This window comes from Peromyscus maniculatus, chromosome X (genome assembly GCF_049852395.1).
Source record: "Peromyscus maniculatus bairdii isolate BWxNUB_F1_BW_parent chromosome X, HU_Pman_BW_mat_3.1, whole genome shotgun sequence".
Classification (NCBI taxonomy): domain Eukaryota; kingdom Metazoa; phylum Chordata; class Mammalia; order Rodentia; family Cricetidae; genus Peromyscus; species Peromyscus maniculatus.
Genome location: NC_134875.1, coordinates 86,786,468 through 86,813,641, shown reverse-complemented (window position 1 = coordinate 86,813,641; position 27,174 = coordinate 86,786,468). Strand labels below are relative to the sequence as shown.

The following is a 27,174-nucleotide window of genomic DNA, read 5'->3' as shown; positions in this document are numbered from 1 at the left end:
CCCACTTTCAATTCTGAGATTTTTCTTCTCTGTTTCCTTTGCAGTGCTTTCCATTGCTACCAGCGAGGAAGAACGTTGGTAAGTATACTAGACGCACCTTTCACCTCACAACTGGATAACGGATGAAGCGTCTGAGGGAGCTGGGTGGGCTAACTGCTCACCCTAAGGAATGGAGGCAGTGGCTGAGAGACAAAGCTGGAGACATTCTCTCTGTCTCCCTCCCCTGGGCACACCCTGGCCTCTTTCCGCTCTGCTTTTTGGCTCCGGCTTATGGGCAGCGCCTCTTTTTTTTTCCTCAGATGAAGGTCTGGTTCTTGTCCGTGAGCCAGGGGAGGATTTCCCTCCAGAGCTATCAGCAAGCACCAGCCACCCATGTGCTTCCCTTGTGCTCAGATGCCCTCTTCCCACTGGCAAGTGTGCTACGGATGGGCACTGTGTCAGGAAAGGAACCTAGGTAAGAGGAGGTAGAAGGAAGTAGGCTTGATACTTGAGGTTCATGTCCTTGACGTGCCAACACTTGCTGGGTCTGGAAGGATTCCGAGAGGAGGTAGGCCTCGGGACTAGTTCGATTAAGGAGGCCTGTGTAGTTCAACAATTCCCTCTGCTCTCTGGTCAGTGGCTTTGAGTCTGACCACCTCTCTGCCTCCTGTCCCCTGGTGTCATCTTGGAGTGAGTAAGCCAGTAGCAGTCTGCAAGCAGCTTCGCTGGGCTGAAGGGAATGCAGCTGTCTAGGGAGGGATGACTGCTTTGGCAAACAAGAGAGCGTAGGACGTTAGCCAGGAAAGGGTTTGCAGTCACTGCCAGAACTCATGGCCTAGGCCAGGCTTTGCTGAGGTCATCGAGGCCTCAGCCACTCCCGTTCACTCATTTTGTTTCATCGGAAGGCGCTCAAGACTTGAATGAGCATCATTTCTAGGTGGCAGTTAGGGCTGGGGGGTGGCGGTGGTCACTGAAACAGAAAGGCATCAATGAAGTGTCATGCTAAAGATCAAGGTGAGGCATCTTGTGAAGGTGTTAGAAGGGACAATAGGAACCTTGCACTCAATGACCTTACCCGGTAGTTGGAGTTACTTTAAGCAGGCGTATCAGAACTCGAGGGGCATTTTGGTGACTCCCCAAGGACTTTTCCAATAGAGGAACCGGAGTTCTTGGGAGGTGGCTGCTGAAAAGGAGAACTGGAAGGGTGAGGTGTTTATTTGCATTGCTATGACAGCAGATGAGAGAGACCTATTTTGAAGAAGAAACATTGCTTGGACAAGCACACAGTATGCATCCGCTTCTCAACCCCCCCACCATCATTCCAGGGCTTCTTGCTGAGTACAGTTCCTTCTCTGCCCCAGGGACCTCCGGGAGCACAAGTTCCGGGTGCTGCCCATACTAAGGGAATGACAAACTTCTCCATTTCCCAGACACCAGCTGCACAGGCTAAAAGAAACCCCTCAGACCCTGAAATAGTGACCCCTATCCCAGACAAATGCACTTACAGCTGCGAAGTTGTCTCCTTAGAATATCTGCGGCAGGGGAGCCAGAGACAGAGCTCAGTTGGTCGAGTGCTTGCCTAGCACGCATGAAGCTCTGGGTCCAATACGGAGCACAGCAAAAATGGGGTGTGGTGGGGCAGATGGTTAATCCAGTATTCAGAAGGCGGGGCTGTGGGGGGGAAGGTCAGAGTTCGTCATCCATGTCTAAATACTGAGTTAAATAAAGAATATCTGTACAAAGTTAACATACTCATGCTGAGCCCCGGGAGGGTCGGGGAAGAGAGGACTATCTTGTAGTGGGTGACAGGAGAGGTTACCATCTAGGAAGCTGAGAAGGGATTGTTCTTCCCTCTATTGATTTGGCTTCAAGTTTGAAAATGTCTCTTGAAGAGCCCATGTTCTCAGGCCAGATGATGGACAAGCCATCAGAAATTATGAGTGTATACGGATGTGGTAATTGCAGCAGCAAGGCACTGGCCCGGAGTTCCTTACAGATCTCATTGTGGGAGTCCTGGCCAATGGCTTCTTCCTTAGAGTGCTGTCCACATCAGTAAAATAGGTCTTCTTCCATAGACTCATATGGATCACAAGAAACAGTGTGTTACAAACACCAAAGTTGTGCTTATCAGTAGCACACACATTAAAACGGGCACAAGCCAGAGAAAATGAGCATGGTCTCGGCACAAGGATTAGACACAGGAATAGCAAAATGTTGAGCTGAGCATGTGGCTCACACCTCAATCCCAGCATTCAGGAGGCAGGGACAGAGGTCCACAGATGATGGCCTAGTCATATAGTGAGAGCCTGTATCCAAAAAAAGGTGTCAAAGTACTGAACAAAGTGAGTTTTTTTCTGATATTTCACTAATAGAATGAGCAGAAACCTTGATTTACTTTATTATTATTATTATTATTATTATTATTATTATTATTATTATTTCGTTGCTGAATAGGCAGTACCTTCCTGTTTCAAAATTCAAGAATTTTACAAAACCAAAATGTCTTCTCTTGCTCTTGCCTCTCAATTACCAAACAATCATCTTGGAGGTGACCCCTGTTACCAGCTTCTTGGCTCCTCAATGAGTGTAGATGGTCTGAAGAAAGTGAGCTGCTTGATAGGGTGGGGGTGGGGAGAGGGGTGCGTGGAAGGGGTGCCAGAAGAGGAAATGGGGGGGGCAGAAAACATGGGGTGCTAGAATCAGCATTTGTTTGGGCGTCAGTCTTCACCCCACCCCCTCTGCTGGAACCACTCTTAGGAAAAGCCTTCCGGTCTAGGAATCTCAGTACAGCCACGTGCTTCTGAGTGCCAGCACAGCAGGACAGAGTGGTAGAGGACAGGACCAGCCAGAGACTTTTCAGAAGCAAAAAAGCCCAAATAGTGCCTCAAGTCTGGCAGTTGCCTATGATTTGCACAAATAATCTTCTTATTAGGGTGAGTCAACCAAGGAGTTCTCAGAGACAGTAGTGCTTTCCTCTGTTCCACGGGCAGAGGAAAACTTGGTCTGAGAGAGTTCATGGGAGCTCTTGTTACGGTCTTACCTTACCAAAGGGCTTCACTCAGGGGGACCGCCCAGGACCCCTGTTATCGTGATCCTTCTGCAGATCGCCTAGCATAATGCTCCCCAAACTTCACAGTTCTGCGAAGCAACCTTTGAATCCCCCCCCCCTACCCTGCACACACACCACTTCATCCTGTGTCATGGGTATTCAATCTCTTTCTTTAAATCAACCTTGTTTTCAAGAATGAGGCCACTCTAAATAGTAGCATCTATTAGATTGTGTGGTACTAGTTACGTTTTTCCTGATATATGGTAAATGAAACCAATGGCTATTTAAATTCAAAGAGCCAACATAATGCAGGAAATCATCTCTGGCCAGAATACAGTTAACAGTGGAAAATATAGAATATAAGAATAGGAACTAGAATCCTTGGGGCCTTAGCCATATTCAAGCTTTCAGTGTCTGTCCGTTTCCTCTAAGGCCTTCCGCCATTTTTTTTTTTTTTTTTTTGAGCATGGATTGTTTCAGTGATGGATATATTTCTGGAACCTAACAGGAACCCACTTCCTCCAAATAAAACCATAATTCAAACCAGCCTCCAATACTTGATGGGGGGGGGGGGTGCTGGCAGAAGATCTCTATTTTGGTTTTGGTTTTGGCTTTGTCCTTTGCCAGCTGTGTGAGGTTAGGCTTCTTCTTTCTCCTCTCTGGGTCTAAGTGTCCCTAGCTATACAATTAACTAGTCTTCACTAAAGCACCACTAAGGTATATGGTGCTCTGAAAATCAGTGACCGCACTTGCAGACGCCACACTTCTACGGGAGCCATTAGCTCCCCTATCCAGTAGCCTGCAGAGACCAGGGGGGGCACTCTTGTGCCAAATCCTCTCTAAGGCCCCTTGCTCCGACTGCACAAAGCTCCTTTGTTGCCCACAGCCATTCAGAGCCTCTCTCCAGGCTCCTGCTGAAGTGGCTGCGGCAACCTGGGGGGTAATACTTTGCCTGTAACCAGAGCTCCTCGTCCCAACCCGACTGGCTCCAGTCTGGCTGCAGGCTTGTCTTCTGTACTGGACTCTGCCTATCAGCTGTCCAGTACCCTCCCTCCAATTCTGAGGGGTACGCTGGCCTATGTAAAAGGTAGAAAATAGAAACAGATTTGTCCGTTTAAATACATAAATCCAAGATGCTATGGGGTGTCACCTCTCAAATTTAGAAGGGCAGGAGACTAAAATGCCAAGCATATGAAAACCAGCATCATCACAACTCAGAGCACTTCCTTCATTTGAAAAGGACTAAATCAGTCTTGTAACTGATTCTTGATAGATGCAGTCACTCCTTGTTTGCTATTTTGCTAAGAACATTCGCAGAGCATGCCTGCCTTATCATTTGACAGATATCTTCTTCAGCAACTTGGAAAATCATAAACATCTACTTAGTTGTAGGAGTAGCTGGAACGCATTATCATTTGGGACAGGAAGTCTTTCAGCCATAATCTAAAGGCAGAAACACTGGCTCTCCGCCAAAGGCAGAAACACTGGCTTTGAGCTGAGAGACCCAGCATCTAGTCCCATCTCTGCCATTAACTCCTTCTATGACAGAGAGTCAGTTGCTTTGCCTGGACTTTGGTTTCATTACCTGGTCAATGAAAAGTCTGAACCAAAAAAGTGATGGTGGTCTCCTGCATTTTGACTCTGGGTTGTCTCCTATGTCCCACCCCCATACCACCCCGCACCATGTCAGGAGACAGACTGAAATGGGAGTAGGATTGGTGGAAAGGGCAAGTTCAAGGTTGTTGTAGGGGCTTATGGTAAGGGTTTCCAGGGCTGTGAAGAATCATAAGTACTCTCTTTGAGGCCAAAGGTGCTGTGACACCTAACCTCTCAGTTCCTGTTGTCAAGAGTGCAAAACAGAGTTCCTCTCAGGCTTGGAGATGCAAGTTAGGTGAATGCACAGAGGCACAGTATGTACTTGCCCACTTTCATAGCCCAAGCCAATCCAGAAGGTTAGAAGATAGAGGGGAATCGGAATTGCAGGTAGAGTGCTGGATCTAAGAAAGATCTGGAAGGTGCTGTCAGCACTGTCACAGAAGGGCCTGTGGTTCCTTCAAACTCACCATCAGAGATGACAGTTTTTCATCCTTCCTCAGGAAACCTTCTCACCCAGGACTCCCTTTCTTGGTTAATGCAGCAGTAGCCACTCACTCAGTCACTCAAGCAAGACTCATGGGCATCACCTGGACTCCCTAGTCCTTCTTACTTGCTGTCATTAAGCCACTAAGCCATGTGCAAAAGATCCCTCTGTGATGTTTCCTAAATCTGCCCTGTCTTTGCCAACCACACTATCACAACCCTCCATCTGGACCTACAGGAGCTCAGGCGTGGATGGCCTTCATAAATGCTCTCTTTTCCACCAAGCTTTTTGTACCAGTACACCTTTTCCCTTCTTCCTCCTCCTCCCCTCCCTCCCCTCCCTCCTCCTCCTTTTCTTCTTCTCCTCCTCCTCCTCCTCCTCCTCTTATTTTATTTATAGTACCAAGAATCAAACCCATGGCCACATGTGTTAGGCAAGTTCTCTTCCACTGAACTCTATCCTTAGCTTTGCCAGTTTGTCAAGCCACCATCTAGATGGCATTCCCATCTTGCCTGTGTTTCCATTACAACACATTACCTTATCTGATACTGTCTTCTTCTCTCGTCTCTCCTATACACCATGAGCTCTTGTATACTGTCTACATGCCCGACCTCTGTATTCCCAGGCCTAAGCCCTGGACTTCACATAAACAGTGAATCTTCCAGGGACTGTCTTCATTTATTTATTTTTTGTTAGTATAGCCAAAGATCTTCTGGCAATAGGATTGGTGAATTTTTACACTTCCTTTCCTATAATTTCAGCTCTGAAACTAGCTATTACAAATCAACAGAAAGCCCCCACTGGATTCAGATGACCAAATATCCCAAGGCATGGCTTTGAGGGTGCAAGAGCCTCAATCAGTGGTGCAGATCCACGTGACGCATGATTCCACTAAACCATTAGAACTTGGAGCTTGCACTACATCTCGAGATAGGAAGAGCCATTAAAAAACTGGAGGTCTCTGAAGATAGCATTTGGAGTATTGAGTTTTCCACACAAAAGCAAATGTTAGGGAGCATAGATGAGCCTGGCGTTCAGGTGCTAGGGGGCTCCTTTTTTATACCACTCCGGCTCCGACCAAACCCTTTAGGTATGGTGAAACCTTTGTCATTCCATACTCAGTTCAAAGGCCTCCCCCTTCTCTTCCTCCTCCTTCTCCTATGCTATTTTGAGATAGAGTCTAAATATGTAGTTCAGGATGGCTCGAGCTTGCAGGAATTCATATGCCTTTGCTTTTTGAGTGTTAAGATTTCAGGCACCTGCTACTATGCCCAGTGAATGTTGCCGAGTCTGAATTGGGTGTAAACCAACTTCTACTTATTGGTCCTATTTTTACCCCTTGGAGTTTCATGACAGTGGTATGGTATATTCCTTCTTCTCTATGAGTGTGGCATTTTCACTTTTCTGGTGTTTGGGGTTGAGGGGGCCTTATTGCTGTGTAGACCAATGTACTCATTAAAGTTGACAACTTAAAACCCAACATAAGTGACTGCAGAAGAACATACAGCAAACGAGGTGAGTGGCGAGCTAGGTGCATGCCTACTCTTCTACAATGTTCTCAGACTCTGTCTTCTCCCAGAGGCAATAGCCTTGACTGTAAGACCATTTGCCACAGTCCCTCTGACCTCCCCAGCAAGCCTCCTGATGGACAGGGAGATCAAGCGCTGGGCTGTTGATTGCTCCACGATGGATGCTCAGGCTTGGTCTGCTGTAGAAAAGCAGGGCAAACTGGTGTCAGAAGCAGACTTGACCCTTGCCACAACCTGAGCTCTGTTTCTTATTACACTCGTCTTCTCCTGGGTCTGAATCCACTCAAACAGCCCTCCCCCTAGCACAGGCCATCCCAGGGCCAGCCCTCTAAGTCCCTGTGTGTCTGTTTGCTGAAGGTTCCTGCTGTGTGGCCTTCCACATCCCAAATCCAGAAACAGGAAGAGTTGATTTGGTTGGCATTTTTGAAGAGAAAAATGAAAACATAGGAAGTGGGGTTCCTGGGAACACAAGCTTCCAACCCTGTGTTCATCTGTCCCTGGAACAGGATAGCTTAGGGCATACATTCCACAGAGAAAGGGAATGGCCTCCCGTATTAAAAACCCAACAGGGAGCCCTTCAAGGTTTGGAAAGAGTAAAAGGCCAGCCAAAAGGAGACTTTTAAGGAGGGGAAGGGCCATTGGTTGAGACTCCCCAGCCCTGGCGCGCACCCCATCCTCATTTATAACTGTCATTCTTAATCTCATCAATGTTATTGACACATTTGACCCCCAGCAATGGCCTGCTCTCTTTAAGCTATGGCTAAAGAAAGAGTTGGACTTCTCTCTTGTCTGAGGATAGCCAAAGCATGCATTCACTCAGAACCTTCCCTTAAAACCTAGAGGGAAGAGACAGTAAGTACACACAAAAACCAACAGCTTTTCCAAGTACAAGCTTCTTGCTAACTTAAGAAAGCCAGTGCAGGGAAGTACCTTGCCATCCCCTAACTGTCTCCTAAGATAACCACTCGACCCCTCCTGAAGAGCTGCTGTGCATTTGCCTGGCTTTGTCATCAAGACTCTCTACCACTGAGAACTGAGTACCAGCATGTTTCCCTACCGGTTACTAATAGAGCCAATGCATAAGGGTGAGTTAGAAAACCAGAGGAAAAAAAAGTCCAACATTCCTGGACCTCTAGGTCTTTTGCACTTCTGGTTTCCAGGCTGAAAAACATGAATAATCCATAGCTAGCTTTCAGGGTAGAAATGTACCTTTGAGTCTCAGAGAAATATAAATATAACCCTGCAAGAAAATCAGCCCGGCCTGCCTCTGGAGTTTCTCTAGGCATGCATGTCACTGGGACATCACTGCATATGCACACAGAACCTCTTTACCAAAATCTTAGTTTTTGCAGTAGGACAGGACCATCATCACATAAAAACATACTATCATCTCCCCTGAGGCTAAAGGAGACAGAAACTTTATGGAGGAGGCTTCCAAGTCCATCCATCCACTTATGGTGGCTTGTTTGTCCTAGAAGATCTGGGGCAAAACATCATTTCACTTTTCTTGGTCTTTGGGGGGAGAGAAGAGCTTTAGGACAAAAGCTGAATGAAGTGCTGAGCTCCTTAAGAAGAGCAACTTTGTCTCAGATCTCTCTGTAACCTCATATCTGATGTAGGGAGAACACTTGGGAACTATTTCCTCGTCCTGCACCCATTCATCCGTTTGTCAGAGGTGGAAGAGGATGGGAGGCAGAGACACAGCAACAGTCTAAGGAGTTCCCTTATCCTTTAGGGTAACTTTACTTCCACTTAGGTAAAGTTAGATCCTTGATTTTGCTGCGGAAAGTAATTTCAGACAGTGTAGCACAAGGAGTAAGGAGATCTTCACTGTAAACAAAAATGAATGTTCCTGCTTGTGTGATTCCGAGGAATTACCCAGAAAAGTAAGGCCATCTGGACTCAAGGTTATACATGCGTAGGCCTTAAGCATAGTTAATTACTATTTTAGCATTTTCATTTGAAAGCTATATATAATTCTATATAAAAGAAACATTGCCTCTATGTGTGCAATGTTCACAGCAAATGTTAATTGTGCTGGAATTTCTGATTCTCCCCTGACCAATATCAACCAGACTTCAGAGTGAGAGGTGCCTTTTTCTTCCTGGATTGGCACAGTTTTCCTGTTTTTCTATCTTTCCTTACAATTACCTATGTATCCTTGCATCCTTGCTACAAAACAAGGGAAAAAAAAGTAACTCTAGAATGGCAAGAGAATTTAGACAGTTCTGGGTCTGAATGTTGGCTGTCAGCCCCAAGACAACTCTCTGAGCCTTAGTTCTCTTACTTTTTTGTTTGTGGCCCAGGCTGATCTGGAACTCATTTTGTAGTCCAGGCTAGCCTTGAACTAGTAATCCTTGTGTCTTAGCCTTCTGAGCACTTGGATTAAGGCATGCACCCCCCCCCCCCCCGCCCCGGTATTTCTTGACATTTTCTAATGGAGGTCCCCCTGCTCTGCTTTTAGATTGTAGGACCTAAGTGTGAGCCTGGGAATTGGAGTGCCTTATAAGCTTGCAGACATGACATAGATGATACTTACCTAACGAGGCTTAAACTGCCGCCGTCACTAGCTCAGGCAGCCGAGTGGCTGTAAGGAGAGAGTTAGTCTTCCATCCAGAAATCTGACTTGAAATTGCAAAAGCATCAGCTGAGGCTCAAGCAATGAAGGCCCAGGCCTCTGGGGTAGAGACTGCATCTGTTGAATCAGGATTCCAGAGCCCCATCCCCCACTCCAGGGAGGTCAGAGCATGCAGGCCAGAGAGAAATGCTGGTAGAGTGATGGGGAAGGGTAAGAAATGACTTGTGATTTCAGGTCTCTGCAGACCAGATGTGCCTTCCTTCTCACATCTGCCGGTAAGCACCTTTGAAAACACCCAGTGAGCAGGCCGGTCTAAAGTACAACCAGGCAGGATGTGTTGACTTCACTCCTAATAACCCCTGTGACCTTCGGCAGATCCCTGTTCTCTTTGGGCCCCGGATCTCCGAGTCATTCAAATGCGAAGATTGGAGTCTGTGGTTTTTCAGGTCCGTTCTGTGCCTATGTTGTTTCTATGATCCTAGGTTGGAAAAGGATTTGGCCTTGACTTACCAAAACTGTGATCAATCTGATCATCAGGTACCATGACATAAAATCCTGGGTGTTAGCAGAAAATGGCCAAAAGCAGTTGGAGGAGGGGCCTTGACTAGTCCCGATAATCCCTGCTGTTTGTGTCTAGTTAAACTGGTCCAGCTGGAGCTGCCCAGGGAAAACTGAAGGACCTAAGGATCAAAGCAGGTGTTTCCCAAGCCTGGGGCTCGGACACAGGTACCACAATCTAACATGAAGGAAGGAAAGGAAACAGGAAATCCTACGCACTCCGTGCGCCTAATTGTTCAGGAAGAATTCCTTTGCAGGCCTGTTGTCCCCGATGTTAGCCACCGCTGCTGAGTGAGAATGGTGAACTTTGCCGAGGCCAGGGTTCTGGGTGTCCCTCCCCCCATTTCAGTCTGTTTAGACCTTTGCCGTTCTCGGAAGCCTATCTCAAACATTGTCTTCTCCCTCTTCCAAATTCCCAGCATACTATTTATCTGCTGTATCACAGGGATGGCATTCTGCTTTGTGTTGGAGCTATCTCTTTTCATTCATCGACTGAGTAAAATACGTGCTCCAGTGCAAAACTCAAGCTGAGTATCTGGCTATCGAGTAGATAGCCAAGTTCCAAAACTCCTTACTCTCCCACTTTCTGGAGTTAGCTGCTGTTACGGAGTTTCTCTCTCTCTCTCTCTCTCTCTCTCTCTCTCTCTCTCTCTCTCTCTCTCTCTCTCTCTCTGTGTGTGTGTGTGTGTGTTATAGTTGATTGTTCAGTGAGATGGCTCAGCAGGTCAAGAGCACTTACCAGCGAGCCTGATGACCTAAGCTCTGCCTTGGAGCCTACATAGTGGAAGGGGAGGACCAAAGACTGCAATCCATCTTCTGACCTCCACTATGGTACTTGTTCAGGCATGCAAGCACGTTAAGTGTGTGTTCGTGCGTACACACATGCACACACTAAATCAATGCAAAAGGAAAAAAAAAAGATAGCTTTTAAAAGAAAATACAAAAGTTGGTTGAGCCTGGTGGTCCAAACCTAGAATTCCAGAGAGCCAAAGGCTGAGGCAGGAGGATTGCAAGTTTAAGGGAGCCTAGGCAATTAATAAGATCCTGACTCAAAGTTAAAAAAAAAAATACAAAAAGAAAAAAGAAAAGAAAAGGAAGGGAGGAAGGAAGGAAGAGAAAGGAAGGCTGACTGAGTAGATAGCTCAGCTGTACAGTGCTTGCTTAGCATGTATGAAATTCTGGGTTCTGTCTCCAGTACCTTAAAAAAAATAAGAACAAGAGCATGAGGGTTTTGAATGGAACACTGGCTCTGGAGTCAAAACACTCTGAGGTTAAGGTCTGGCTACCCTCGCTGTCAAATCAACTTGAGTGAATTCTGTCTCCTCTTTGATCTGTAAATGGGATAACCGTTCCTATCTCACTATCTCACAGGGTTGCTGTAAAAGCAAACCAGATGAAAGCATCTTGGGAACTGCAAGGGGCTCTCTATTAATCTCCATGTTGTCTCTGCACCTTTGAAATAGAAACCTCAGCCCATCGGGAGCTCTGTCCCAAGTCTCCCCCCCCCCCAGCCCCGTGTCTTGTGCAGAGCAGGCAGCTGGTGATCCTGGGTAATGTAGGACAGCACCTCCATCTTGTGTGCGACACACCTAGAGCTGCTGACGCTCTGCTACTGTCTAGTTCCAGACTCACAGCCCCTTGACCTTTCTTTGAAGCCAAATCTAGCTGAGGGGACCATTTTTCTAAAATTGCTTGGTTTGTCAAATATCGTTGCTCCACCAAGTGGGCACTGGCCTGGCCTTGTCCCCGAGCGCTTTCATCACTTTGAAATTTCTACAAGCCTTGTTTCCGCTTTCTGCCTCCCTTAGCATCCAGTTCCTCAGCTTCTGGCTTCAATGGATTCTTTCAAAGTTGCCTGCCAAAAAAAGAAATGCTATTCATATAAAGGAAGTAGAAAGATACGGAGACGAATATGCAGTATCCTAACAAAGCAGATATAAAACTTCTGGCAAGGAGTGGTGGAAAGCGCCTCAGATGTCAAGCATTCCAACCTACCTCTAGCGGTCCCTTTTAACAGTTAACAAACAGATGGGGAAACCGAGAGACCTGGAAAGATAAGGGACTTGTCCAGACAGAGAGCAGCTTGGATGGCTGGGTGAGGTGGGAAGGGGCAAGTCTCTGCAATGTACTTGTAGGGTGAGAGGTTAAAGTTGAGGGACCTAGCCTGAGGGAGGTGGGTGGGACTGGACTAGAGATGAATGTGGCCAGCGAGGAGGGAGAATCAATCAGGAGAGGCGGCCGGACCTGCTGCAAAATTCCCCCTGGAAGGTTGAAACCGAGGAGGGTTGTGGTTTGGTGAGTTATTATAAATCTTGCTGAGCAAGAGAGGGAGCAGAGAGGAAGATAAAGGGAGGGGGGCCGGAAAAAAAGAGCGAAAAGGGAAGGAGGCAAGCTAAGTTGGGAGAATGGGGGTGATCAGGAGTAACAAGGCAGTGCAAGGTGAAATGCAGAAAATGTGTGGAGTCCTGTGCTGGGGGTGCATCCAGCCCCCTGCTAAGATCCCACCTCAACCGCTACTTGTTCCTTCTAGGCTCTGAAAATGTCCACTGGTCCTCATCGTCTCAACCAACTCAGCATGTCCCCACTGTAGGCTGTTTGGAGAAATGGCCCAAGGCTTAGGCTTTGCCTCAGCAAATCTAGCATCACATAGCCTTGCTTGGTTACCAGAACAAGCCCTAGGTTACCCCCAATCACTTGGCTTTGAGTACCAGTTGCACCCCTCCTTCGCTGAGTGACCTTGGACAAATTGCCTAAGTCCTCAGTGCCTCAGTGACTGTATTTCTAAAACAAGGGTAACAGTCTTCAGAGGCGCTAAAGTGGGTCCAAAGTTAGCGTGTGAACAGTACCTGGAACATCACTAGTGTTCCAAAATGGCAAGTGGGCCAGTGACATAGCTCAGGAGGTGAAGGCACTTGCTGCCAAGCCTGACAACCCGAGTTCAGTCCCCAGAGTGACATGGTAGAAGGGGAGAAGCAACTCCAAGTGGTCCTCTGGTTGCCACACAGCTGTACCTCTCCAGGAATAAATAACTAAATAAATGTGATTGTAGAAATGGCGAGAGTCACTGCTACATGCTGGGTTCACTGGTAAGTCAGGAGACAACTGGCGCTCAAGTGCAGGAACTGACAGCTAAAGTTGCGCATAGTGATGCGGGCCAGAGGCGGAGGCAGCGGGATTTAGAGTTCGAGGCTAGTCTTAGCTACACAGTGAGACCCTGTTTCAAAAATGAACCCAAACTCTTCTTACAACGAAGAAGAACGCTAACTAAATGCCAATGAACTACTTTTATTCCTTTTCTATGAAATGTACAAATCTCTGGGTCTGATGGGGCAGTGGTGTTTCTTGTCACCCTATATAAACACTTGAACACTTTAATCAATATCGTCATCATCTTTTTAAGGATCCCAGTATTTTTTCTCAAAATCTGTTTAATTAAAATTGTATGGAATGACATAACTGATAATAAAGTCTGAACTGCAAAAAAAGTGAATCCAACTCAACACACACACACATACACACACACACAGAAAGAGAGAGAGAGAGAGAGAGAGAGAGAGAGAGAGAGAGAGAGAGAGAGAGAGAGAGAGAGAGAGTACTCTTAGCCACTGAGCCCTCTCCCCAGCCTCTTGTTTTTGTTGTTTTGAGACAGGGTTGCACCATGTTTCCCTGCCTGGCCTGGAACTCACTATGTAGACCAGGCTGACCTTCAAGTCACAGAGATCCACCTGCCTCTGCCTCTTTCTTCATAGTGGTGGAATTAAAGGCATGCACCACTGTGTCTATTGGCTTTAAATTTTTCCTTTGATGGAGACTCTCCCCAAACCTATCAAGCTGAGTCCTAAATGAAACCACTATGTAATACAGATAGATGCAAATAATATGCTCTTGACGGAAACAAGGTGAGATAGGCATAGGGTTCAGCTTTTCCTAGTGCTCCCCTGACCCAGTTCCCCCATGGTAATCCTGATGCTGTAATGAAGATATCACAACCTAGAGAGGGCAAGGAATGGGACCAGAACCAGAGTCAATAACAAGTGGTGGGCAGAGTGGGGTATAAGGTGGCTAATGGGCTTGGAGGACACTAAGTTGGACAGAGAGAAGACCTTTCTTGGGTAAGCTAGAATACAGAGAAGACACCCCAAGGTTATAGGAGAGAAAAGGCAGGAAAAGGGTGAGCAGGACAGAAGGGAGGTGTCTGAGTGTCATGAGCCTCATTGAATAGGTTTATCTTACTGGGCCACCTCAAACTTCAAGACAGCAAGCCAAGGACCTCTCCTTGTTCCTCTCATGTTGGGACAAGGGCTGAAGTTCTGAGGGATGCAGTCAAGCTGAGCCTAGATTCCCACCCCTAGTCTTTTTAATTAGGCTTGTAGCTGAAGTTGACATTTTCACAAGGCCCCTCCTCCAGGGCTCCAGAAGTTTGAAAGCCAGACTTCCATGCCATATTTGTAAAGGAAGCGCAGGCCTTGGGGGGAAGCCTGGCATTCCATCTTTCCCACCGCTGATGTGTGCCTGTGCCTCTAGCTGGCCAGGATGTTCCACCACCAGTGCTCATCATCTGAGAACCTATGAGTTGCTGGCTTTTAATTCCAGGACTTCAACTTGAGTTACCTGGAGACATGACCTGAAGAGAGATTATGGGATAAATTCTCCCAATAAAGTTTGGGGTCTCTGTGGAATCAGTTCTTCCTAGCAGATCTCTGGAGCCACTGAGGTGTAGAGAGAAACCTGGAACACTGAATCTGGCGGCCGGGCCAGGCAAAGGCACATACTGGGTACAAGACTGTGAAAGGCTCGCTTCTCTTGGCATAGGCCTCAGAGCCTTCCTCTGGACCAGGAGACGTGGATCTGCTGCTCCCTGAAGATGCCAGCTCCAGGCTGGCCTGCTCTGCAGGCCCTGTTCCCCCAGTGTCCACTTATATACATTGCCTTTGAATCCCAGAAGAGCATATGAAGGGATAGGCTGCCAGGCAGGCTTCACAGTTCAAGGTGGGAGGTAGATTGTTTTAGTTTCAGGCTGCAAAACCAAAGATCCTGTTCATGGCCAGGCTACTTGCTTAGACAGACAGAGTCTAGAAACCTGAGCCAGATTTCCGGGTATGTGTTACTTGTGTATCAGTGCCATCCCCTGTCAGGTGGTAAACAGAAGACAAGGGGCTTCTCCAAGTTTTGACTGAGGTCCAGGTATGTGTACGAAGGCCAGGGAGTGTGGTTTGGAAGCAGGGTCACCTGTGGTAACACGCTGGCACTACTTCCTAGACACATGCAGGAAGAATTAGTGGGCATTGGAACGGAGCACCCTGCTCCGCGCAGGAGCAGAAGTAACGAGGTGGGGATAGGGGTGCGCTTCCTGCTGACACACACATCTGACTGATGCTCTTGTGTTTGAGCCACTTGACAGCTCAGGAAGGTAGACATCCATTGTCCTCCCTCTCCCCATTGCCTTCTTCTCCTCCTCCAGCTGGACAGCTGAACTCGGGGCTCAGTGCTTGCTAGCGGAGGTACACTCTGCCAGTGGCTACAAAGCTCCAACCCCAGCTGGACTTCCCTTATTTAACCAGGCCCCGAGGAGTGATATGACATATCTGTTGAAGCTGGTGTCTGCATCCCAGGCGTCTTGAGAGTTGCAGTCCCTAGAGGCCACTTTCTCCAGCACTGGGAAAAAACACTCTACTCATGTGCCCGCTGGCTGCCTATCCAATAACCATCCACGGCAGAGATTCTCCACCTTCCTAACGCTGCCACCCTTTAATACAGTTCCTCATGTTGTGGTGACCCCACCATAAAATTATTTTCATTGCTACTTCATAACTGTAATTTTGCGACTGTTATGAATTGTAATGTAGATATCTGATATGCAGGATATCTGATACATGACACCCCCCCCCCCAGGGGTCGTAACTCACAGGTTGAGAACCTCTGATCTAAGGTTTGACTACAAAAGCTTAGGAATCCTCCTTTTGTTTTACTTAAGACAGGGCAAGCTACTGAGTGTCTACAACTGGGCCATAGACATTCCAGGCAAGGCTGAAGAAGGCCCGAGACTCACCTTTGGAAAGGTGTGGCACACGACAGGAAGGAATACTAATCCTGCAAGTCCGTCCATGTCAGGTTATTTTCCGTTCACAAAGTGCTCTGCCTACCCATTCTCTCAAGGCCTGCACCACCCGGGGTGTGGGGGGGGGGATCCACTTTCTGGGTGAAGAAACCTAGGTTTAGTGACTTGCCAAAGGTTATGTAACTACCGTGTGGCATAGCCAGGACTCCAGCCCAGAGCTGCACCCAGACTCCCCCTTTACTTTTCCACAAAGTGCCTTTGGCCAGCCAGGAGAGGACACAGTGAGTTCACCGCTGAAGCCCAGTGTTTTGGACCAAGAACAACAAACCGCAATTCCCAGGGTGACTCGGCAGCCTTTCAGCCTTTTCCATATGAACCGGACTGTGCGGAAGCAACCACGGGGCCTGTGGGAGGAAGGCAGAGAAGCTGGCCGTTTCCAGAGCAGGCCCAGAACTGCTGGCTTTTGTGACTAGCTAGATGCCTCCTCAGCTGGAGGGACATTGAGATGACGGTGTTTGCTTTGGTGCAATCACAGGCTTGTTGTTTTCCTTTCTGGCCCTGAGATTGCAACTCCTGCTTGGTTATCGAGGCATTTTGATGCCCCTTTGTTCCAAACACTGGGGAAAGAACATCTTAGGGCTCTCAGCCATCATTTGGTTTGGTAATGGCTGCTTGCAGGTGTGGTACTTACCTGCCCAGGCAGTCCTGCAATCACTGCTCACTCAAGCCTTTCACAAATGTTCTCTAAGGACCAGCTCTGTGCCAAAGCCCTGCCCGAGCAACGAATATTCTAGAAGTAATAAAATGCAGTCTCTGCCCCCAGAAAAGTCATTCCTTTTTAAAAAGATAAGCAGTTTTTCTCTTTTCTTTTCTCTATCTATCATCTATCTATCTATCTATCTATCTATCTATCTATCTATCTATCTATCTATCTACCTACCTACCTACCTATCTATCTATTTATTATTTTATGTGCATTGGTGTTTTGCTTGTAGGTCTGTGTGAGGGTGCCAGGTCCCCTGGAACTGGAGTTACAGACTGTCATATGCTGCCATGTGGTTGCTGGGAATTGAACCCAGATCCTCTGGAAGAGCAGCCAGTCCTCTTAACCACTAAGCCATCTCTCCAGCTCTAAGTAAATGCACTCTATTATTGGACAGAAAGACATATAGACTATTAACTTCAATTTACAATCACCTTTAATGTAGCTGAGCTGTGGAGTCATCAAAAAAGGGAATGGTGGGACTAGAGAGATGGCTCAGTGGTTAAGATAGCTTTACCACTTTTGCAGAAGGCAAGGGTTCAGTTCCTAGCACCCACATGGCAGCTCACAACCTGTAACTACAATTTCAGAGGAACAGACAGTCTCTTCTGGCCTCTGTGGGCTCCTGCACATATATGGTGCACATATACTCATGCAGGCTCTCTCTCTCTCTCTCTCTCTCTCTCTCTCTCTCTCTCTCTCTCTCTCTCTCTCACACACACACACACACACACACACACACACACACACACACATACACACACATGCATGCATGTGTGCACAGTTTTTAAAAAGAGAGGGAATGATTTATACTCTCTACAGAGGATACTTAAGAGATATATGAGACTTTTCCAGATGCGGTAGACAGGGCAAATACTTCAGCATCACTGTGCCTCAGTTTCTTCCCCTGTAAAATGGGATGATAATAGCACCTGCAGGGGCTTCAGACACCTTGGAATTACATGTAAATGTTTCTGGTATAGGAAGGAAATCAGACGAACATTCATGGGAGAGCTAAGGGCACGTGAAATACATTGGGAGAGTTAATGCAGCATAGTGTGTTCTGGCCAGGTCAATTGAGTTGGCGGCGTGAGCTTAGGCAGCACTTTGAATGCCAACTTAGGAACATGGACTCGATCCTGTAGGTGGTGAGCAGCATTTCTGACACCAAGGTTTTGCATGAAGGGTGGCAGAGGACCTGTGTGTGAAAAGCTAGTGCTGTAACCCTAGGCAACAGATGAGAAGCCTGAACTAGTTGCCAAGCGTGAATGAAGAACAGTCGTGTAGGCCACCTAGCCCTGGTCTTAGCATTGATCTGAAGAGAGTTGGGGTAGGGAAAAGAAGCTGCATCTCTGTTTTCAGGGCTCTGCGCACCCGAATGGAATGTTTCACGCTCGTCAATTACCGCACAATCGTCTATGGGAGAAGCGGTGGAAGGAAGAGGGAAAGGAGAGAGAGCTCTTGTGTGCCCTGAAAGCCAGTATGTACAGTGCGTTGACAGTCCAAATTGTGACATTGGGTAAATTAGGCAAGTTCACTGGGCTGCGGTTTTCTCTTTTGAAAATGGAGGCAGCGGGAATACTTGGACTTCTTCAGAGCTGATGATAAAATCACCAGTAGACCCAGGTATGGAGGCTCACCTCTGTAAACCCAGAACTTCAAAGATCCAGGCAGGACGGTTGTCATGTGTTTGAGGTTAAGTCTGGGTTACACCGTGAGGGTAACCAGCTCCAGCTGAAATGTGAGAGATGCTATCTCAAAAACAAGCAAGTAAACAAACAAGCAGGTCTCAGGTGAATTACAAAAATTACATGACAAAGGTGCTCAGAATTTGGGCTCCTACCGTAAGCATGCCACAAATGTTAGCTATTCTGACTGAGTGAGGGCCTATCCTACCCCCGGCGTCTGGAATTCCTGGGATACAAAGCAGCGGTATGGGAGCGTCGGAATCCATGAGACCACAGTTAGCCACCTTCCTCTGATGCCAAACCGACTTAAAGGCTTAAAGAAGAAAACACTAATGGGGACACAGACTGGAGTCACCTGGAACATTCCCAAGGATGTTTCAGATAAGAGCAGGGACTTCAAAGACATTCCCTGCTTGAACCAAAGCTTCAGGTTACATCTTCGGCATTCTTTCCCTCAGCCCCTAGGGGGTAAATGAGCGCGACTCCAAGTGTGAGCCTCACCATTAATGTAGGTGAAAAGAACAATCCAACTTCAACCTCGGCGCTGCTACTTACAGGCTGTGCGTGCTCAGCATGGTCACATCTGTGACAATCTCTGTTTCTTCATGGGTAAAGTGGGGGCAACGGCGAGGATGATAAATAATAATAAAACTATCTACTTTAGAGGGTCTTTGTAAACATTAAATATTACTTTAAATGCACCCAAACAATGACTAGCACAGAGCTAGTGCTGGATATACTTTGGCTTTTATTAACTCTTTCCTTGCCAGGCGTGGTAGTACCCACCTGTAATGCTAGCACTCAGAAGACTGAGGCAGGAGAATTGCTGTGAGTTCAAGGCCACCCTAGGATTCATATAAAGATCCTGTCTTCAAATAACAACGCAAATCTTTTTTTTATCTGTTTATTTTTATTGCACAGCAACATTGTTGGCTGGGTGTCCGTTCTGCCCATTCTTTGACACTCTGAGGGACTAGGTAAGACACTCTCGGGCTGCAAGAGCTGGCAGTCCTTCGGTGGGGAGGCTGTGGGAATAAGCGGCCTCTGTGGTCTTTCTAGCTCCAAGTTCTGGGTTTCAAAGCAGGCTTTGGAGTCCTTTCCTTTCACTGTTCTGGCCTGTGGCAGCAGCAGACCTCGGGAAGTAGGGGAGGGACAGACAGGGAGGGAGGCGCCCGCCTTCGCAGGCTAGGAAATAACTGCTGCCGCCCTTCCTCCTCAGTTGCTTCCACAGGGGCCGTGTTCCATGCTCGCCCAAGCAGAGAGCAGAAAAGAGACTCCTGGGCTTGAAGGAAGTTGACTGGGGCCCACTGTCCTAGTCCAGAATATGTTTGAGGACAGGCCAGAAGGTAGGAAGAGAGGAGACTGGGCGCCTCAGTGACTTATGATCACTCGGAAGAGGCACGGAAAGAATTCTGTGATGTAGAATGGCGGGGTGGAAGGTGGCACAGAGTCAGTTTCTTAGTTCTAAAATAGACTGACTCACTGTGTGACTTTGAGCATATCCTCACCCCCACATGTAAAACACACTCATTTGATCGTTTAAATATTTTGTCAAGGCCTATTGTGTGCCTCCATTACCCCAGGGAGAAGAAATCAAAATGTCACCTCCTCACTCCCTTCCAGTGCCTAAAGATAGCACAGATCTCAGCAAACATCCACTCCAACTCTCTGGCTAGCCTACACTCACAAATAGAGTTGACTCCTCTAAGTTAAAGGGCAAGGTGTGGATCTGGGGTATGTGTGTGTGTGACCTACACTACAATGGGAATCTGGAACATGCTTTGTAAATGATAAGAGGTACAAACAATGCTCTGTTTACAGGCTGTGTTGATTATCCCTATTGTGTCGTGGGGTTACTATCCTTATTTTACAAACAAGGAAGCTGAGGCTCCCTATCAGGGTCCAGGTCATGTCATGATTCTCACAGAGCCAGAATGAGACTCTTGGCCCCGTTGACTAGCTATCAAGAGAACTGGAGTGGAAGTGACCAAGTCTGAGTGCTGGCAAATGTCTGTCTTTACTTTCTTGAAAACAGCCAACGTGGGCCTGCCACCGTCTCTGTACAAGAAAACAAGTTTGCTTGTAGCATAGCAAATAGCAGCCATTTGCCTTAGAGTGAGGCCTGGAAAAGCTGATCTTTCATTATAGAGCCTAGACTCTGTCCCAGATGCCACGTTCAAAGTTTTTCAGACCTCAGATAGTCCTGCAACATAGAGATAATTGTCTCTGCTAAAGAACGAGCCAGATCATTTCTATTATTAGTCCTTAGTTTTCCATTAGTGGCATAAGGGGGTCTATAAGGATTGCCTCCACTCCAGGAGATTCTTGGTCATAGGATTCCAAGATGTCTTTGTTGATATTAATGGCTTCACAGCACACTGAGCAACCCGTGTTCAAGTAGGGTGGGAGTGAGTGGAGGAAGCTGAGTCAGAGAGTTGAACCAAGATGGCGGGAATCACCACCATTCCTTTCTTCATCTGACCGCTGCACAAAGTCTCCTCATGCCACTCACTGGGCTGGTGAAATCTGAGACATATTTGAGAAGTGGAAGGGCTGATTCGTGACTAATGAACACCCCCCACCCCCACCCCCACCCCCCCACCCCCACCCCCACCCCCCCACCCACCCCCACCCCCACCTCCACCTCACATAGACATAAGACAGCAGGGAGGAGCCGGGGCGGTGGGAGTGAAACACTCTTTAAATAGGAGATGAGATACGAAAGACCCATCATGAGAGCTGGTCCAATGGCGATGGGGAGGCTGAGGGGTAGAGTCATCCAAAGAAGGCCCAGCAGCTAGAGAAGGGGGAAGTCCTGAGCGCAGTGGGAGTATGGAACTTTCCAGTCTTCGCCAGGGGGCCAGTGGGCGGGGCAGCCACAGCCATGTTTTCTTGGCAACCCTTGCCTCTCCACTGGCCACCCTCAAAGGTCTCCACTGGGAGCTCAGCCTGGTGCGCCCAGAACTCCTCCTGCACTCCGGAGCCACCAGGTGCAGCCGAGGTGCCCACCAACACATGACTGAGGCACAGAGCTGGGGGCCTGCCTTTGGCTCCTGAAGCCTAGGATGTGGATGCTCTAGGGTCTGGAGGGCACCTGGTGGGACTCACCGTGCTGGAAACCTAGTGGGCAGAGGCCAGCAGACCTGGATTGAGAGTCGGTGCCAGATTTCTGCCCCACAGGCTCTGGCAATTCGAGTTCAGCTTAGTTCTGGTTGCACTTTCATTTTCCAGCCTTGGGTCCCTTTGATCTAGAGCGCTAGCCCTTGCTGAGAGTTCCTTTTTCAGACCTTCCACTCTCCATGTCTGTCTCTTCCAATTCCTAACCAGCTCTTGCTTAGTCCCACAGAGGCCCCATCCTCTCCTCTGGACTGTGCATCAGCCTTGGTCCCTAGGGACTCTCCTGCCAGCTTCCACTCAACAATCTGGCTACAGACACGTGGTTGGCATTTGTAAAGAGTATGTCCTTTACCGTCTCTTCCTCCGAGACTGTCTCTGGCGTCAAGCTGTCCACTCTCCTACCTGCCTTCCTGTCCCTCTTTATGACTAACCCTTGATGATGTTTTTCCCTTAGCAGCCCCTTGTCGGTCTGTCTTTTCATCCTTCCTTTCTCTTTTTGGACTCCCTATCTCTGAATCTTAGCATCTAGATAGTAGCTCCCTACATCCTCTGTAATTTCAAATGGTTAGTCTCTCACCTTCTCATCCAGTGTCTCAGAGGCACACCACGGCTCCCGCCACCCTGACATCACCCTTTTACCTGGTATTTGTTGCCTCAGAACTCCATCCCAACCTCTCTTTATCCCCAGGAGTATGCTAAGGTGTCTGGCATTTCAAACCTTTGGAAGCTGAACAATTTCTCGGTGAACATGTAAAATTTCCAGTCACTTCTTCCTATTTTTCCCTAGATGTTCTTCATGTTCCCATCCAAATTATAGGGAGGAAATGGGCAACTGTGTTGGGTTTCTTGTTCTAGATTTATCATGGAATCTAAACTGCCAAATTACAGGGCTCTCTGAGATCCTCAGACAGACTTTGACAGAATATATGGGGACATTAATGTCCAGAGCCAGCAGGGAAGTCTGTCAGGTCTCACAAAAGAAGCAGGATAAGTAAGGTCACAGTTACAGTATCCTGGTCTCTGGCCCAGATGTCTTGGTGCATGGATGGATGGATGTGTGTGTGTGTGTGTGTGTGTGTGTGTGTGTGTGTGTATGTGTGTGTGTGTGTGTGATAGGAACCAATTTCCTGGGGGTGATCTGTTGATCTGGAGACATAAAGCCACCTTTGAGTCTTGCTATCCCTCCTTCCATGACCTCTGGGACCTGGCCTCAGGCTGCCCACCTGTTTGGATTAGGCATTCTCTGTGTGAGGGCTGGCCCCTGCCTCCTCACAGTGATATATATGGCAGATCCAGAAAGGCAAGGTTGATAATCGTGTATAGACAACCTCAGTGCTGTCTGAGGGCCAGATCAGGACTTTGATGGTGTGTTGAGGGAAAAGTGTTAGACGTAGACCTGTCTTTGTTTATCTCCCTTCTGCACAGGGGTAGGGAGGGCAGGAGTGGGTGTGGTGTCTCGGTGGACATCCTGTTCTATGTACCTGTGCCAGGTTCACCAAGCACCAAGAACTCCGTCCAGGACAACCTACCTGCTGGTGTGGGGAAGGTGGCAGTCCCTTAGGAAGTGGAAGTATGTGTGTGCCCAATCTACCCACAGCGGCAATCCTCTGGCTCCCTTGAGATGGGCCAGTGAGGCCAGGCCAGGGTGAATCTTGGTGTGGAATGGGGCCTGTCCCACTGCTGTGGTGTGGGGGTTCACTGGGTGGGATCAGGGGGCTGGCAGTCTAGCAGGCCTTGCATTTGTTGTGGGGTGGGATCTCATGGGTGTATTAAGAAAGGCTGGCTCTCTGCCTCCAGTGCCTAGCTCGGGTGCCAGGAGGTGGCCACAAGCTGCTTGGCACAGGCAGTTGAGGAAATGAGTTCTTGGTCAGCACGGAGCACCTACTGCCAGGGTGCCCTAGGGCGGTAGATGAGCACAGCCATATTGGTGCCTTGGGCCATGAGCCTCCAGGGCTCTTTGTCCTCCCAGGATTCAGTTTTCTGTTCTATATCCCAGTTGATAGCACAAGAAAATGAGGCCCAGGTGTGCCACACACCTTTCCCATCCCTCCCACAGCTTCCCCTGCGGCCTCTGGTCTGTCTTGCTACAACAGTCCCACCTAGTCCACAACCCATGGCCCGAGCCTCTGTGATACCTTTCTATCTGAAGCATGACTGCTTCATGTTGTGCAAGCATGAGCAATAGGCCCCTTTCATGAGGCTTGGTGGGGGGTCCTCAAGCCCAACAAGAAGCAGGTTTTTCTTGTGGGCCTGAATAGGGCTTGCAGGAATGTGTGGAAGGCCCTGTGTGAGGGTCATGGTGCTGGATGTAGCAGGTTGGAGTATAACCCATTTCCCCCTTAAGGATCCATTTCCCATGGTGAGTTCCTGGCAGCCTTTTGCCAGTGGGTGTTCAGAGACTCTATGAAAAAGAGTAGTGTAAGGCCCTGTCTGGTGCCTTCCTCGGGTCCATCTCATTGGATCTGGTGCGGAGTGGGGCCATGAGTCTGCCTGCAACAGCCGGATGAGCGCCCATTTCAGGCAGTGTGTGTGTGTGTGTGTGTGTGTGTGTGTGTGTGTGTGTGTGTGAGAGAGAGAGAGAGAGAGAGAGAGAGAGAGAGAGAGAGAGAGAGAGAGAGAGAGAGAGAGGAGGGGGAGTGTGTTCTCATCTCAGCCCTTATTAGGATCCAGGGGTCTTAGAGGAAGACTCTGGGTGATTGGATCTAGAGGTACTCTCTCCACAGTCTAGAGAAAAAAAAAAAGCCCACTACCCCTGTGGGTCAGGAGAATTTGGCTCCTTTGCTGTTCTGCTGCCTGTGGCCAGCCTTTACAGGATACTCTCACATCCATTGCCTCTGCTTTGCCCACTGGCTAGCACACACTGCTTCTGTTTTACAGGTGAAAATACTGGTAATTGCAATGTCATCGTGACTTGTTCTCGGTGGCATTGCCAGAAATTGGTACAAGTAGTACCTCTCCTACTTCCTGAGCCAGGATGCTCTCCACCACGGCTCAGTGGCTTTGTCCATACCTAGGATTGAGTTTCCGTGACTATTTAAGCGTTTATGATCCCAAATGCATCTGCTCAGCATCACGGTTCGATTTGGGCTTTGTACACTGAACACCTGACTTCAGAGTTCATTGCACTCTCTCTTCTTTGAAAAAGCTCATCTGTGGTAGTGGCAGAGTAAAGGAAGCCTCAGGCTTCAGACCTACACATACATACACACACACACATACACACACACACACACACACACACACACACACACACACACACAAGCATGCACGCACATGGTTCGGGGTGTTGCATTTTGAGTTTTGCTAGCCACCAGCTTGCTTCATTCATCACCCGTCCCCTGCCTAATGACTGCGCTGGCATCCAGAGTAGCAATGAGGGACGACAGAACTCCCAGATAAGAGTGCGTTTTGTGGAAAAAGGGGGAGCCAGGACCTGCACGCTCTGCTTATTTCTGGAGCTGATCCTGTTGCATTCCGGAAAGATTCCTATGAAAAGGCACGATTGCCCCCATCCTTTCCAGGCACCATTACAGACTATCCATCTAGTGCAGGATGGGCTGAGGCAGGGAGAAGAAAGCGGCTGGTACAGGTGAAGGTGCTGTCGAACTAGCTTGTCCCCTGCGAAGAGGCTGGACACGCTTCTTTCTGAAGTTCTCAAGATAAAAGAGGGAAGGTTTTTTGTTTTGTTTTTGTTTTTGTTTTAAGACACAAAGAAATGACCCTTGAGCTATTTCAAAGTACCATGACTATGCATTTATAAATGGTATCACTAAAGTTTTCTTAAATTATTGTGTTCACTCATTCATCAAAATTGTTTGTTTTCAGATCAAAGTTAGTGTTTATTAAGAAAAAATGTTTTGACGTGCAGGCATTAAGGAAGAGAGAGGCACTTAAAGAAAAAGGACAGGACATACCGAAGACGTGGGTGTGGACTTCTCAAGACAGAGTGTGTTGCAACCAAAAAATGTTTTCATCAAGCATGTCAGGCACTGCGTAACTGGCATTCTATTATTTATAGCATTTTCTAACTTTTGTAGTTTTTCATGCTGTTTTACTTTTTTGGTGTATTTTGTACTTTGACCCTTTGCAGGTTCTGGTTTTATTGCTTAAAAACAAAAAAACAAAAACAAAAACAAAAACCAAAAAACAAAGCGGGGCTGGCGTGATGGCATGGTTGGTAACAAGCCCGAGCACCAGAGTTCTATTCCAGAACCCATATAAAAACTGCTGTGTATGGTAGTGGGTTTATAACCCCAGCAGCGGGGAAGTGGAGACAGGTGGATTCCTGGGGCTTGCTAGGTAGCAGGTCTCGTCTAGCCAGCCAGGCCCAGGCCACGGAAAGACCCTGCCTGAAAATAAAAGCAGTAGGCAACACCTGAAGAATGGCACTGAAGGATTTTTTCTATCTCCACACACACGTGCACACTTGTATACACCCACTCACACACACCTACACACACACACACACACACACACACACACACGCACACACACACACACAAACACACACTGGTATTTCAGAACCCAAACTATCTTAATCCAGTTAGAACAATCTGCTAAATTACAGGTGATGGCACAAATATAATCCTAGCATTTAGAAAGCTGAAGCAAGAACAATATGACTTTGAGGGCAACCTAGGCTGCAAATAGAGACGGTCTAAAATTTAGTATCTGCTAAGTGCTAAATTAGAGTTCTCATTATTTGTGTGCTTATAATTTCTTCATGGTCATCCCTAAGTGTCTTTTAACATTTCTTCACCCACTAGTGAACATTACTGGGAAACCATTGTACTCAGCTCCACGAGGCAGATGAACTCAGCTCTGACATGGTTTCCTGTCGTTAGGGATTGAACCATGGTAGGTTTCCCACTTTTAACTCCTTTCTAGCATCGTGTACAAGCAATACACATTTGGCTTCAATTCAGACCCTAAAGCATGCTTACAATATTATATACAGCCCTGCCATCAGAAGGATTCTAGCCTCCTAATAGGATTTTGGCTTGGGGAGTGAGTTCAGGTGGATAGGCTGCAACCATATTTAAGATCTGTGGGGACATGGCTCACTTGGAAAAAATTGTCACAAGATACCAGTTGCAGCTCTTCTGTTGAGAAGAGCAGAAAGTTCACACTGGGGGAGAGCACACACCGGGTGAGAGCACACACTGGGGGAGCGCACACACCGGGGGTTGCCTTGCTTCATTGTGACTCCTTTGGTTCTCATGAGGGCTAGCCAAAAGGAAGGTGGGGAAATTTGTTTGGCCTAGTAGACTGAAGGCAGGGTGCCTGCTTCAGTCATTGCCTAAAATGACCTTGAGCAAACTGCTCTGTTGGATATGCCAGCAATCCAGTGAGATGGATGCAGTTCCTGTAGTCTAATGACCTTAGCTCCATTCCGCCATCTATCAGGTATGGAGAAAATACCAGTGTGCAAGTATTGGCTTGCCATGGATTTGCTGAGTCGCCCAGAATAAGTCGCCTCTCTTTAGTTTCTGTCATTGTAAACATAGTTGCAGTTCCCTGAGAGCTTGGGTACTCACAGCCCCGGCTAAATAGGAATCCTCAATTCCACAGTAAAATTAAGGTTGTCAACTTCTGTTGGAAACTTCACAGGCAAGGCAAGGAAGAAACCAATTCTTAAACTGTTTCTTACTGAATTTGAACAAGCTTTCTGGGGGTCTTTGGTTTCGGCACTCCTGGAAGCTCTCTCCTGCCATAATTAACTTTGGTGCCCTAAGTTCCGCATGTGTTTCTATATGGAAGTAAAGTTTGGACTTG

At 47.7% G+C, this 27,174-nt stretch overlaps 1 protein-coding gene across 1 annotated transcript in view; it reads left to right on the top strand.

Annotated features, from left to right (window-relative positions):
* Stard8 (StAR related lipid transfer domain containing 8) overlaps positions 1-27,174 on the top strand; it is a 79,571-nt gene that overhangs the window by 17,202 nt on the left and 35,195 nt on the right. Inside the window, exon 2 of the mRNA XM_015999664.3 lies at positions 45-78. Coding sequence (XP_015855150.2) covers positions 45-78 — 34 coding nt within the window. The remainder of the gene's footprint in view (positions 1-44; positions 79-27,174) is intronic.